Below are 15,958 nucleotides of genomic sequence, written 5' to 3'. Positions count from 1 at the left end.
CTGGATGAGGGCAGAGCAGGACCGATCGTCGTGGAGATCTTTGGGGGAGGTCTTTGTCAAGTAGTAGGCGTCTTCCGCCTGATATGATGATGATGATTATGAACAGAAAGACACAGTTACAGTTGAACATATTAACTATCCAGTTAATTGACTATTTCTACAGTGGCATAATTTGAGCTGTCAATTATTTAAATAAAATATTTTCTAAAGAATAAACCCCTGTAACTAACTGTATTATTACATTAGGTTTCGGCGTCAATTCTATTATTATTTATTTAACCCTACATTTCGTCACCTTTGTAGGCTCATAGTTTCAGGGAGGTTGACAGGAGTCGAGAAGGTAGTTGTCATATTAATTACAGGGAAGTTCACACCCATTTATAGCCTCGGAGGTTATTGGTATGTCTAATTTTTGGTTTATAAAAAATTGGATCCCAGTAGTTAAATAATTTTAGCCTATATTCTCTAGTGAAATTTTCATGTTTTTAAAATTTCTAAGAGAGAGAGGAGAAAGTTATTCTCTTATGAGATTTTTTTTCGGATGGATAAAGCGGGTGCAATGATTTGCATGGTCTGATATGTGTATAATGCTAAGTTGGAGTGACGTTTACCTAGCATAGACTTTATCTTATAGCTAAGGTACTCAATGATTAAAAAAGAACCGTCATAAATAGACAAATGACCTGGAATAAGACATGTAATGCTTAAATCGAGACTTATATCAGTTTCAGATTCTTAAAAGTTATTGTGTTTTAATATATGTAGGGATATATACATATTTATTTATTTATAATCGCTTATAAAATGTTCACAGAATACCTTTATTTACTTATTTATTTATGGTGTATGTGGATGATGCAGCTACTGTACTCAATAACTTTTGAATTAATTTACATTTACTTTTTTGACTTACTCGTGTAAGACATTGAGTATTTGACGTTTGAGTGTGTCTGTTGCATCATTTTACATATTATATTGTAATTTGAAATGATTTGTAAATCGATGTACTTAAATGTAAATCTCGATATAAATGAGTTTCTTGCTACTACTTCTCATTAGCTCAACCCTTTACGAAGTTACTATAGATTCAATAAGAAAAATTTTTTTTTGACATTCATTACTGTCATTTTCGTGACCTACGTGAATAAACTGATTTTGATTTGATTTGATTTTGATATATACTGCACGACGTATACAATATTTAATTCCAAAAAATGTACAAAAAGTGTGACAAAATTCAATAGAACTGTTGAAAGACGTTTTTGTGGTAAAGGTTTCCTACTATATCATAAACTGCTTTCATAATGATACCACAATATGGGAATGGAGCCACCGTCCACTGGCTTTTTAAATAAGAAATTTTATTGTAGCCAAATTTAATATAAAAATTAGCCCGCTGAGTTTCGTACCGAAATATTGTAAGGTCTATGGCATATGTTTTCGAATTATAGTTTTTGACGTTCATCAAGTAATTTAAAAAGATTAGATAGATAATTTAGATAATTAATAAATTTTTATAGAGTCTCTTGTTGTTAAACAACCGATAATATGGTTGGTCAGGAATATTAGTTTAGTGTGCGTGACAAACTATGTCTACACTCGCGATTTGTGTTAGTTTGCGTGCATTGCTCAAAATTGAAGTTAACTTTGACAGTTAACCTAAATTTTAAGTTAAGTCAATTTTTTTTTCGACGTTTCCACAGCTGCCATAGTCTATCTAGATGTATAAGCATAAGTATGTATTTGTAAATGCCACGTTATGTCTACACAAATAAATTGAATGCTAGGGTGTGTAAAGGCTACACAAATTAAACGGCAAACATAACTTTTAAATAATTTTTATTAAAAAAAACCAAAAGCATAATATTCACAATAATTACAATTTAAAAAATTAAAATTCTTTGTAGTTACTGACATTACTGGACATAGTAACGCTTAGCGAAAACGAAATTAATTTAATGCCGCTATCCCGAGATATCGCCAAAATAGCGCATAATAGAAACGATTTCTAACAGTCTATATAAATCTTTTATATTTACAAAAAATAATTATAATATGTCTACAGAATATGAGACAAAAATTCATTTTATATTTACATTTCTATCTTTAATAGACATTGAGGATAAAAATCACCAAAGTATCCCTAACTCTTACAGTTGGAGCCATACTAATCATTCAATCTAGGTATAAACTGTATGCAAAATTATTAAAAATGACATAGTTTTGTTATTTTTGTAAAGAAAATTGTACTATGTTTGTAATAAATTAAATTGGCCCGTGGGTCCCAGAGGCGCGGAGAATTTTCAAAATACCATCTTCGCGCCTACTGGAAACCCAAGCGCTGGCAGCTATTTCGGTCAACGGATCAGCTTAGCTATCCAACTCGAAAATGCTGTCATTATTCTTGGTACGCTTCCACGTAATGATATTTTTAATTTTATGTAGTCATTGCATTGTAAATATAGTTATAAGATTTGTTTTGTTAATAACTTCAATATGCTTCTAATTCTGAATTAAAACTATGGCGATCTTGTGCGAGAGATGTAACCTAGCTCCAATCGATTCCACAAGGCCGTTGGCTCGGTCGAGAGCCTTAAAGAATGTTCTTGGATGTTGGATCGTCACTGGCAGTAGGGGTAGTTGGGGCAGGAAGCTGGGTCTACGTCAGCTGGGTATTGACGAGCAGCGGCAGCAGTAGGGCTGTAAAATATTAAATACATATTTTATCTTTTGTTTCTAAAGTTTAAGTTTCTAGACATCTTTGATTGATTCTTCACTATTAATTATTGTATATATACACTCACACACATACACACCCTCACGCCTTGTTCCCGTCGGGGTAGGCAGAGACAATAGAATGCCATTTGCTTCTATCCTTACAAACCTCACGCGCTTCCTCTACATTCATTAGTCTTTTCATACATGCTCACCGGTTGTGGGTGCTTCGAACCTCTCCTTTTCTCAAATTTGGTCGACGAAGGTTCTACGAGGTCTCCCGTGACCGACTTGCCCACACACACTTGCCTTATATATTTGATGCGCCATTCTCTCTTCACTCATTCGCTCCACGTGTCCAAACCATTTCAGCATTCCTTTTTCAGTCCTTGTCACAACATCCTCTTTCAAACCACAGCGCGCTCGTATAACCGCATTCGGAATTCTATCAGTCAGTCTTACCCCACACATACTACGCAGTGATCGCATCTCAACTGCGTTAATTCTGCTTTTGTATTATTGTATATACTCATATTATATTTAAATCAAATGAAAATAAGTCTGCCACTAATTAGGATATATTGTTTATATAAATTATCAATAATGTACAAAATTTATCGTAAATTGATTTAATTGTATACGAAATGTAACGTTTGAAGTTAAATCTTTATAAGGTTGCAAACCATGACGTGGAAGTATGTTTATTATATATGTACGTATATTTAGTTTTTTATGAAAATAAGGAACGAGACGAGCAGGACGTTCAGCGGATGGTAATTGATACGCCCTGCCCATTATAATGCAGTGCCGTTAATGATTCTTGAAAAACTCTGAGCGGCACTACAATTGCGCTCGTTACCTTGAGACATAAGATGTGTAGTCTCATTTGTCCAGTAATTTCACTAGCTACGGCGCCGTTTAGGCCGAAACACAGTAATGTTTACACATTACTGCTTCACGGCAGAAATAGGCGCCGTTGTGGTAACCTAACCTAATAATACATATAACATACCTATATGGTACGATATCGAATAAACATGACTTTAAAATGTATTATAAGCGTTCAAATCTACACAGCTTATAGACGACCCATCAGCCCTATAATGTGTGAACAATTTTGATTTACGATTTTGAGCGCTAACTAGTGTTTTAATATTCATAATACTGAGGAGGTAATGCCAAGCGTGGCTGACAGTTTACTACTTGTCAATCAAAATCGGTTACAGTAATAGTTAATTTCTCCTTTCGTTTCTCTCTTGTTGTATCTACGTTAGAGATGATCATCTCTCTAGAGCGCTTTGTTTGTATATTCGCTAGTGTATTGTAAGTCAGTGGTTCAAGTACGGATACATTGCTGTCACCGTTGAATGACACGATCGTATCTATCCATAGTTATGTCCAATATAGTTATAGTCCAATGCTTTATGTCAATAGGTTATTGAAATGTAAGTAAGCGTAAAAGGATAGATTTGTCTACCTCTAGTAAGTTAAACTTAGGAGAGATAGGTTATGAAAACGGCCGCTAGTCAATTTCTAAGCGTCAGTTCGTTCTTTCAGTTTTTTTTTCATCAATCTTGTATAAATATGTACTTACTCAGAAGGTGCAACGGGTAAGATGGACGGGTTGTACACCCATTCTGGTATGGGCATGCCATCTGGGGTAAATTTGGCCACAATGCCGGGCTCACAGAAGGGGTAGTTGGGGCAAACTGCGGGGAAGAGGCCAGCAGGGTATTCGCGGGCAAGCGCTACTGCAGCCAAGGCACAGACGAAAAACTGAAAATAAAACGGTGATTTATTACTTTTACCCTTACAGGATTCCTAAAGGAGAGCTTGAAATTATATATTTGAAGTAAACTAATTATTTCTAATTTCTATGTCTGTCTTTTTCTAATGTCTTTTTGACATGGTGCGCCTGGCACACTTACACCAACTAACTTTACCTACAACTAACATTATTATTAAGGTCCGGCTAAGCAAAAAATGAGTTGCACCGTTTGATAATTTTTAGATATCGTCATAATTTTAACTGTTAACGGTAACCGTCGAATCTTCGCTGGTTAAAGCTATTGTTAATTTATCTGTATGGATCTCCAACAGTTGTATATATGTACTACCAATTATAGGAGAACACATCATTCCATTACAATAATACTGACTATAATTTTCCTTTAAAGTGACTAATAACTTCCTAAGTATCGTAAAAATAAGTTATAATTTATGAACAAAACCAAATGTTGCATTTAACAAAAAAGTAATATAATATAAAATACCGACCTGTCAAAAGTTTCAAATAAATATTCGATATTGACTTTATATTTAACTTTTCAACTTTAACTTTAACTATGGAACACGGCTGTGCCACACATTCCGCAGTCTATGTTATAGTCAGCATTATTGTTAACGTTAAATTTGAGTTAAATCTTAACGTACCCTATGTTTAATGAAGTATTGGGATATAATAATATTTTTGTTGTATTCGCTATAATTATGGACCAGTGGGAGACTCCTTTGCACAGGATGCCGGATAGATTATGGGTACCACAACGGCGCCTATTTCTATCGTGAAGCAGTAATGGCATAAAAGGCATTTATTTTCTCAAAATTGATTCCTTTAGAATTCTTTTTGATGTCATTTCTTATACTACTAGATACTACTTCCGCTTCGGAAACAAATGGCGCTCTGAGAGAGAAGAAGCGGCGCAAGAAACTCTCCAGCATTCTTTTTTTTTGCGCTCTTTTCAATAAAAGTATACAATATTGTACAGTTGCTATAAAATAATCACAATCTAGTCCCAGGCTGTCCGATCATTTAGATATTCAGCAGTGGAGTAATAGGATTTACGACAGAGCCATTTTTTTATAAAACATTTAAATTTATTTATAGACAATGCCTGAACAGTGGCTGGGACTTTATTGTAGAAGTGTATACATTTACCCTTAAAGCTATTATGTATCTTATGAAGCCTACTAGAATTAGTTACAAGCAATCCCTTATTTCTAGTGTTATAATAATGAAAATCACTATTAAGAGCAAAAAGGTGACGATTTTTGTGAACATATATTAAATTTTCATAAATGTACTGACAATAAACAGTCATAATATTTATTTCTTTAAATTTTTCTTTGAGAGACTGTCTATAACCAAGCTGATATATAGCACGAACAGCTCTCTTTTGCAGAGCAAACACTATATCAATGTCAGCAGCATGACCCCATAGTAATATACCGTACGTCATGATGCTGTGAAAATAACTAAAGTACACTAATCTAGCGGTCGCAACATTCGTGTACTCTCTAATCTTTCTAACTGCATATGCCGCAGAGCTGAGTCTATCTGCTAGATGGGTAATATGTGGACCCCACTGAAGCTTTTTATCTAACGTGATACCCAGGAAGACCGTAGTGTCCACAAGTTCCAATCTCTGGTCATTTATAAGTACGTTGGTTTCTACCTCCGCTGTGTTTGGTGTAATGAACCGTAAACACTTTGTTTTTTTACTGTTTAAGTGCAGATTATTCGTCTCAAACCAACGCACTATCTTTGAGAGTGCATTGCTTACCTCGTCATCAATATCCGCACGTCGCTTCACTTTAAAAATAAGTGAAGTATCATCAGCAAACAATACAATCTCATGGCTATCATCTACCACAAACGGTAGATCGTTAATATATATAAGAAACAAGAAAGGACCGAGAATAGAACCCTGTGGAACACCTATTCCCACAGGTTTACCCGAAGACCGTTTGCCATTTACATCGACTATCTGAACTCTTTCGCTTAAATATGATTTTAACAGATTTAGGGCTCTATTTTTCACTCCATAATGCTTTAGTTTTAGGAGTAAAGTTTCATGGTGGACGCAGTCAAATGCTTTTGACAAATCACAAAAAATGCCCAATGCATCCTGTGACTCTTCCCAGGCGTCAAAGATGTGCTCAATGAGTCTAGTACCCGCATTAATTGTTGATAAACCCCTAGTGAAACCAAACTGATTTTTGTTCATTAATTTACAAAAATGCATTTGTAGCTGTTGAAGCAAAAGTTTTTCAAAAATTTTACTAAAAACAGGCAGCACTGAAATAGGTCTGAAATTAGCAGGGTCAAAAGAACTGCCCGATTTAAACAAAGGTATAACTTTGCTGTATTTCATGAGGTCAGGGAACACACCCTCATCTATGCATTCATTAAATATTATTGCTAATTCAGGTGCTATAATGTCAAGTATGTATTTAACAATATTAGTCGAATGGCCCCATAGGTCTTTTGTATTTTTTAGGTTAATTAATTTGAAGATTTTTATTATATCGCTACCTGTAACATACTTAAATTTCAAGTCAGTAGAAGATACTGGTACGTGTAATTTAAGCATATCATATGCTGCTTTTGGCGAAGAGTTAAGGTATTTGGTCGTGACAATCGGGATTTCGGAGAAGTATTTATCAAATTCATTTGCAATTTCTATTTCCGAATTTATAACGCGATTATTAATATTTAAACAGATAGAGGTGTTACGGCAATTCGATCTACCAGTTTCATTGTTAATTACACTCCAAGTCGCTTTTACTTTATTATTACTGTTTTTAATTTTATCTGCAATGAAACGTGTTTTCGCTTCATGACAAACTATTTTAAAAAGCTTGGAGTATTTTTTTACATATATTTTAAATTCTTCACTATTATTGTAATGTTTCTCATAATAAAGGTCATATAAGCGTTTACGACTTTTGTGGATACCCATTGTTGCCCAATCATTAAAACTATGTTTGTTGTTTACTGTCACCGTTACTGGAGTAAAAATCCTGTCAAATTCCTCACAGAAGGAGTTGAAGACTAAGTTATAGTGAAAATTAGCAGTTTCACCACAGTGTAAAAATGGTATCGTATTTACCAAATTATTTCTAAACCTCTCAAGACGGCTACCCGTGTAATGTGTAAACATTATGGTGTTTCGGTTTGAAGGGCGCCGTAGCTAGTGAAATTACTGGGCAAATGAGACTTAAATCTCATGTCTGAAAGTGACGAGCGCAATTGCAATTACCGCTCAGAATTTTTGGGTTTTTCAAGAATCCGGAGCGGCACTGCATTGTATTGGACAGGGCGTATCAATAACCATGAACTGAACGTCCAGCTCGTCTTGTCCCTTAATTTCATAAAAAATAATAATACGTATTATGGTATAATTACTCGTATTATTCTCTTTACGCACTGAATTATCTGAGGCGTCAAAAATACTACAATGACATTATTTTCAACATTTTGAAACAGCATTATTTCTTATTCAACTTTGTGTAATTACTATATTATTATTTAAACTCACCAGTTTAGTGTACATGTTGTTGTGATGGCATGTATGAATCCTCTCGACTATACAGTGAGACTGATAGCTGTGACATGTTATCACGCCATTTTATACAATGCGGCCATCTTCCATAAATGTATTTAAATTAATAAATAGTTTACGCTTTGCATTTCATGCTTTAATGATTAATAAAATAAGTATTACACTTTATTTGTGGTTAATTACGCATTATTATGTAATGAGATATTTATTTTGTTTTAATTTTCTATCGAAAGTATTCGAAACTGACATTCTATTATTAACATAACATAACATAATATATCACATTTACATAAATCATTTTAATCATTAAGGCGCGTGTAATTTATTTCTGAAATTATGCATTATTTAATTTAAAAAATAACATAACAATCTTAAACTGGAGATTTATCGAAACCTCAGATAAATATTACAATATTCTTTAAATAATCCTCATTCAACGTATTTCGGCAATCTTGAGCAGATCATCGGTCCATCTTGTGGGGGGGGGGGCTACCCACACTGTGTCTTGTGTGTACGTGGTCTCAATTCGAGGACTGTACTGCCCCAACGCCATCTGTTCGACGAACTATATGCCCTGCCACTTCAGTTCGCTATCATTAACAATATCTAATAAATTATAAATTAAGAATATAATATAATAATATTTACACAAACAAAATTTAAAAAACAGAATTTTATGAACGATGCGGGATTCGAACCCACGACCTCCGGCGTTCCGTGCCGTAGATGAAGCCTCAACCTAAGAGTTCAACAAAGTAAACAGAATTTTATAGCGAGGCGGTACTCGAACGGTTAGCTCAGTTCGTTAGAGCACCGGTAGGTGGGTTCGAATCCCGCATCGTTCATAAAATTTTGTTTTTCAAGTTTTATTTGTGTATTAATCCTAAAAGTGAGGGTCATTACTTTAAAAACATAACATATTGTTTATAATATATTTAATAACATAATCAGGCCAAATTAAGTTAGATTATGTGCTGTATTATTATACTATAGAAGAGTGTTTTAATCATAGACTTACAACATATTTGCGTAAAGAAATTCAAAGCGCGCTAGACTCTAGAGAGAAGAACATCTATAATGGAGATACAGCAAGATAGAAAAGTTAAGCGAATTTGTTGTGTATTATAAACAATTTTTGATGAAAGTCGTAAACAGTCAGCCTAGCTTGACATTAGCTTCTTAGTATTTTGAGTATTTAACTAACACATTGACAAATCAAAATGGTCTCTAATCATCGGGCTGTCAAGTCACTTATACGCTTGGTATACTCTAAGTCTATGGTTTTATTTATATCGGCATCACAACCAACGCTTTGGTGAGTGTACAAATTTTTGTAACCAAAATTTATGAACGATGTGAACTGAGGCAAATGTTCGTGTTGGTAAGAGCGCTCGGACGGAAATCATATCATCTTGAAATAACAAATTGTTTGGTGAATGTAAAAACAAACAAACTTTCAGCAGTGAAAAATACATATATACAACTTAAAATTTCCGCCCTTGTACGATCTACAAATATTTTTGTATCGCGATTTTTATATTATTCTGTGCCATCCACAAAACCGCTATAGGTTTGCCAGATGGCAATCGAATACATTAATTGTAGTTCTGAGTTCTAGATATTTGGTAGGTCTGAGAATCGGTTCCATCTAATTTTTATACTCTAAATATTTTAATTATTGAGTTTTTTTAATTACTTCATATGGCAATATAACGTTTGCTGGGTCAGCTAGTATATATAAATTTCATTGCCAATATTTATGGTAGCAGTTGACTTGCGGGATTGGATATCTATTTTTATTAATAAATATTTAATTCTCGAAGTTTGCGTCTCGGTGTCTACCAGCGTTGAGAAGTAAAATTCCGAACATAATGCTGACTAAACACCATTTTTTTAATTATTATTATTCACTAAGAACTACGTACGCTGCGGCACAAAATTTTGTTAATTGTATATTTTTATTGAAAAGAGCCCCAAAAAAGAATGCTGGGAGAGTTTCTTGCGCCGCTTCTTATCTCTCAAAGCGCCATTTGTTTCCGAAGCGGTAGTAGTATCTAGTATATTAGAAATGACATCAAAAATAATTCTAAAGGAATCAATTTTGAGAAAATTAATGCCTTTTATGCCTTTAAACACGTACGGGACAGACATGTATGTATCTGTCCTACTCTGCGTCTTTATGGAGGACCGGCACATATTTCTGTGCAATCTGTGCAGCTGTGTCTTTTTTTCCAGCTAATTCTAAATTTTGTTACAATGACAGATCATTTAATATACCAGTGGGAGGCTCCTATAAACAGGATGCCAGCTAGATTAACGACGCCTATTTCTGCCGTGAAGCATTAATGTGTAAGCATTACTGTGTTCTGGTCTGAAGGGCACCGTAGCTAGTGAAATTACTGGGAAAATGAGACTTAACATATTTTGTCTAAAGGTGACGAGCGCAGTTGTATTGCCGCTCAGAATTTTTGGGGTTGTTCAAGAATCCTGAGCGTCACTGCATTTGGTGCATGGGCAATGGGCAGGACCTATCAATTGCCATTAGCTGAACGTCCTGCTTGTCTCATCGCGTACATATTTTGTGTGATATTAATCATCCAGACTATCCAAAAAAGATGTTATTATAGTTATAATGGCTTAACTAAACGTTTTTCACATTATAATATATATATAAAAACATAGAAGCAACCACTTGGAACCGCCTCAGCTTGCCGAGAGACTGCCCTTTCTCTATAAAAATAATTTTCAAAAGTGATTCCGTACTTCCGGAGTTTTCGAATCCCGCATCGTTCATAATAAAATGTTGTTTTTCAAATTTTATTTGTTTATTAATCCTAGTAGTGAGGGTTATCACTTTGAAAACATAACATATTGTTTAGATTTACAAGAGCGACATCTCAAGTCAATTTTCTAACATGCAAATATTGGGGTTGAGCAGGTTATCAACGATAAAGTGGATCCTGTAGAGTGTAGATGAAGCCACAACCTGAGAGTTGAACAAAGCAAACAGAATTTTATAACGAGGCGGTACTCGAACGGTTAGCTCAGTTGGTTAAAGCATTGGCACGCAACGCCGGAGGTCGTGTGTTCGAATCCCGCATCGTTCATAAAATGTTGTTTTTCAAATTTTATTTGTGTTTCCGTACTATAAAAGTAGGTATATCTCGCTCACCTCATCCTAAGTCTCTGAACTAATTTTAATCGTCAACAAACACGTTTAATTTAATGGAGTTAATGAGGCTATGATTGGTTATGATCATCTGCCATTTATCATATAGAGCGACCAAAACTTAAAAAAAGAAAACTATCTCGGACTGACTTCTTGATCGATCAGGCAGTATTAATAAACCTAGAATTTACTCGAATTACAATACATAGTACGTACACACAGTCAAGGAAAAAAATGCATAAAGGTCAGCATTATAATACGAGTATAGGTTCGAAACCCGGTACGTGTAAACATTTATATTATGATGAATATGGATGTTTGTTTCCTTGTCATCTATATTTTTGTAAGTGTTTAAGTATGTATATCGTATTAAATATATCATTGTCTTGCAACCCATAGCACAGGCTATTTTTAATTTTGGGCAAGATAATTTGTGTAAAAGTGTGTCAATATTATTATTATAATTTTAATAAAAACGTGACGATAATATTCGGTTGGTGACAATCCTGCACTGGAGTTTATAACCTTAGATTGGCCGGAATCCGTGAAGGAAAAATAGAATTAATTTTCTTCAAAGAAGACTTTTAAATCAATCATTAAACATCGACTGAAGATATCGTTGACGGATAGAATATCGAATGAAAGAGTTTTGCAGATGATGAACAAAACGGTCTATCTTGAATACTGTCAAGAAACGCAAGCTGCAGTACTTTGGTCACATAATGTGTAATGATAAATACGACCTGCTCCAACTCATCATGCAAGGGAAAATCCAAGGAAAGCGTCCTCCCGGAAGAAGGCGTACTTCGTTAAGAATTTCCGGACATGGATCAACCTTAGCACAGGATCCCTGTCCCGAGCTGCTGTGTCATAGATAAAAATAGCACTAATGATAGCCGACCTCCGGTAGGAGACGGCACCTCAAGGAGAAGATTAAACATCGAAATCTACCATCTATTGGAAAATATTAGCCTCAGAACTGAGAAGAACTCACCGAAAGAACTCAGCAGGCTTTTTTTTAAAAATAGAATTTTCATTGCAATAAAAGGCTGTTGCTCCATTCCTAAGACGTACCAATTATGAAGAAATTAATTCATGTTATAGTCATCATTTTTTATAGACAATAAGGGATACTGGAGGAGAATGCTAGGAGTTTCTTGGTTCGTTCGTTTGGTTTGGTTTCACACCAACGTTTCCATTCTCCAAGAACTTGGCATAAAAGAACGCCTGTCGGTGTTAGTGCAGAATAGCTTTCTTAAGTTTTTCGGACACGTCTCTCGGCGCGAGAGTGAGACCATTGAGCGCCTTGTTGTGCAGGGCTAAGTGGAGGGCACCAGAGGGCTAAAAAGATCACCTATGCGATGGAGTGACCAAATTATGTCTTCTCTGGGTGGTCCAATGAACGAGTGTACCAGGCTGTCGGCCAGCAGCGAAAAGTGGCGAATGCTCGTGGGGCGAATTACATCTGCCCCAAAAGATGTCACTTGTGATTACCACGATTATTCTGTCAAGAGTGTCACGAAAAAGAAAAAGGGATGAGTTGAGCAGGACTTTCAGCTTGATACGCCCTGCCCATTTCAATTCATTGCCTCTCAGGATCCTTGTAAACCCCAATAATTCTGAGCGGAACTATCTTGGTAAATAAAAAGCCACTCAAAGAAAAATTTAAGGAACTTAATATTATGACTGTTCATTTATGAAAATTTAATTTACATTCCCAAAAGTCGTCACCTTTTAGCTCTGAATAGTAATTTTAATTATTATTACACTAGAAATAAGGGATTGCTTGAAACAAATTTTAGTAGGCTTCATAACATACATAATAGCTTCAAGGGTAAATGTATACACTTTTATAATAAAGTCCCAGCCACTGTGCACGTATTATCTATAAATAAATTTAAATGCTTTTTAAATAAATGGGTCTGTCGTTAAATAACTATTCCACAGCTAAATACCTAAGTGACCGGACAGCCTGGGACTAGATAATGATTATTTTATAGCAATTACTATGACAGTATGATATTGTATATTTTATTAAAAAATGCTGGGAGAGATTGGGCAGCGCTTCTTCTCTCTCAGAGAGCCATTTGTTTCCGAGGCGGTGTTAGTGTTAAAAGTGACATCAAAAAGATTTCTAAAGGAATCAAGGAAGCGTGGCGTTCCTCCACAGTGCGATTTTCACGGAACTTTTTTCCACGTACAAACATGCTGTGGAATGAGCTACCAGGTGTGGTGTTTCCAGAACGATACGACATGGGTACCTCTGACATAAAAATTCCCATATGTATAAAAAGGCCACACAAATAAAATAGTTAACATATATTTTATATCTTTGAATTTTTATTTACAAAGACTGAGTGCATAGCATTAACATTTACAGGAAATAACGTTGGTTTAAACTACTATGGCACAATTTGAGCTGTCAATGTCAGGACTATATGTAATGTCTTCTTCGTCGTTAAGTATGGTCTGGTAATCAGTGGTCCGTTGTTGTTGGTTCTTCATGAGCAGAAAGGGTAGTTGGGACAGGAAGCTGGGTCCACGTCTGCTGGGTATTCACGAGCAGGGGCGACATTGGGGCTGAAATATATTTAAATGGTTTAATTTTGACATTCAATTTCTCGAAAATTCCTAAATACTTGTATCTTAATTATGATAGTATATTCATTGAATTGTAATATTTTTGAATGACTTTAAATGAAATTTCAATTAAGATCATTTTTATCAGAATATTTTTACGTTTACTTTTACCAGTAGGAGGCTCCTTTCTACAGGAAGCCGGCTAGATTATGGGTACCACAACGGCGCCTATTTCTACCTTGAAGCAATAATGTGTAAACATTACTGTGTTTTGGTCTGAAGGGCACCGTAGCTAGTGAAATTACTGGGCAAATAAGAGTTAACATTTCAAATTTATTTCTTTTATAAGAAAGTCATATTATATTAGAAATAATTTTTAGAAATACATACTCAGCAGGTGCAACTGGTAAGATGGACGGGTTGTACACCCATTCTGGTATGGGCATGCCTTCTGGGGTATATTTGGCCACAATGCCGGGCTCACAGAAGGGGTAGTTGGGGCAAACTGCGGGGAAAAGGCCGGCAGGGTATTCGCGGGCAAGCGCTACTGCAGCCAGGGCACAGACGAAAAACTGAAAATAAAACAGTGATTTATTACTTTAACACCTTAAGCTCTCTTAAATCAGTTCCCTCCAAACCAATTCGTTTGGGTTAAGCTATTATTTCAGTAACAACGTTTTTTTTAGTTATAGAAATATATTTGCAACCTACTATATTATTATAAAATATATATATATAGTTATTATTGTATTATAAAAATAAGGGACGATGAGGAGGACGTTCAGCTGATGGTATTTGATACGCCCTGCCGATTACAATGCAGTGCCGCTCAACATTATTGAAAAACCCAAAAATTCTGAGTGGCACTACAACTGCGCTCGTCACCTTGAGACATAAGATGTCAAGTCTTATTTTCCCAGTAATTTAACTAGCTACAGCGCCCTTCAGACCGAAACATAGTAATGCTTACATATTACTGCCTCACGGCAGAAATAGGCGCCATTGTGGTACCCATAATATAGCCCGCATCCAGTGCAAAGGAGCCTCCCACTGGTAGGAGTCAGTCTGGATCGAAGTATGTTTGTGGTATATTCGATAAGTGGATCTCACGATCATCACGATATGTATGTGTATATTATGTATATTATATGTTAAACCGATTGTACTTAGGATACCGAGAACGAAAAAACTTTTTTAGAATTTTTCGTCTATTTGCACACGCTATACTCAGACTCTCTTAATCCGATTTGGATGCAGTTTGTTGTAGGTATTGAAAGATCAAAAATTAAAATAAAGGTTTTTGAAATAATATGTGCTTTTCAACAAACGCACTAAGTCAAAATAGCAAAAATTTTTGTTAAGTGTAATTTGTAAAACAATGAATTTTAGTTTATTAAAAATATTATATCTTTTTGTCTTTTGCCCAATCTTATAGTCAAAACAATAAGAATAATTTTATGTTAGGAGTAACTTTATTAAAACTATGGCAAAAAAATTCATGAAAATTGTTAATAAAATCCAGTTCATATAAAAATTCACATTGCTATGTAAACAAATCTACGCGGGAAAACTCAAAGATGCCGGTTCGTATAAAATACATTCTGTATTATTTATATACACTTAATTAAAATCCATATTGATATAACAATTACTTTTCTGTATAAAAATATCACAATACCGTAGCCTTTATCATTCTTTTTCAAAATCAAAGTTCAATAAGTACAATTATTACAATATAAGTATTTTATCGTATTGCAAGAATATGCCTAATTATATTAAAATATTATTAATTAAACTCACCAGTTTAACGTACATGTTGTTGTGATGGTATGTATGAATCCTCTCGACTATACAGTGAGACTGATAGCTCTGACATGTTTTCCCGCCATTTTATACAACGGGTATTCCATAAATGTATCTGAATAAATAGTTAATGCTTTGTATTTTATGGTTTAATTAGAAACAGGAGTTTTGTTCATTGCTCTTCATTTGTGGCTAATGCATTATTACGTAATTAGATATTTGATTGTTTATTATTAGTTGTAGATACGCAACGCAAGTAGTACACATTAATACAATAATTCACAATATGGAAGTTGACGTGTGTTTTTATTTTTGAAATTAAATATTAATTTAACTGGAATTCTTA

The 15,958-nt window shown here is 34.7% G+C and overlaps 1 protein-coding gene across 4 annotated transcripts in view; it reads right to left on the bottom strand.

The window, feature by feature from the left end:
* LOC126968160 (cuticle protein 1) overlaps nucleotides 1–15,689 on the bottom strand; it is a 77,434-nt gene extending 61,745 nt beyond the window's left edge. For 3 of the 4 annotated variants that reach the window (XR_007730163.1, XR_007730165.1, XR_007730158.1), the window contains exon 1: nucleotides 15,610–15,663. Coding sequence is in view for 1 of the 4 variants with exons in the window: in XM_050813019.1 (XP_050668976.1) it covers nucleotides 13,731–13,809; nucleotides 14,200–14,381; nucleotides 15,610–15,624 (276 nt within the window). In the remaining 3 variants the exon portion in view is untranslated. Of the gene's footprint in view, nucleotides 1–13,533; nucleotides 13,810–14,199; nucleotides 14,382–15,609 lie in introns of those variants that run through there. The other variant, XM_050813019.1, reaches the window with a different exon arrangement.
* Between the last annotated feature and the right edge of the window lie 269 nt (nucleotides 15,690–15,958).

This window comes from Leptidea sinapis, chromosome 15 (assembly GCF_905404315.1).
Source record: "Leptidea sinapis chromosome 15, ilLepSina1.1, whole genome shotgun sequence".
Lineage (NCBI taxonomy): Eukaryota > Metazoa > Arthropoda > Insecta > Lepidoptera > Pieridae > Leptidea > Leptidea sinapis.
This window is presented reverse-complemented; position numbering and strand designations above follow the sequence as displayed.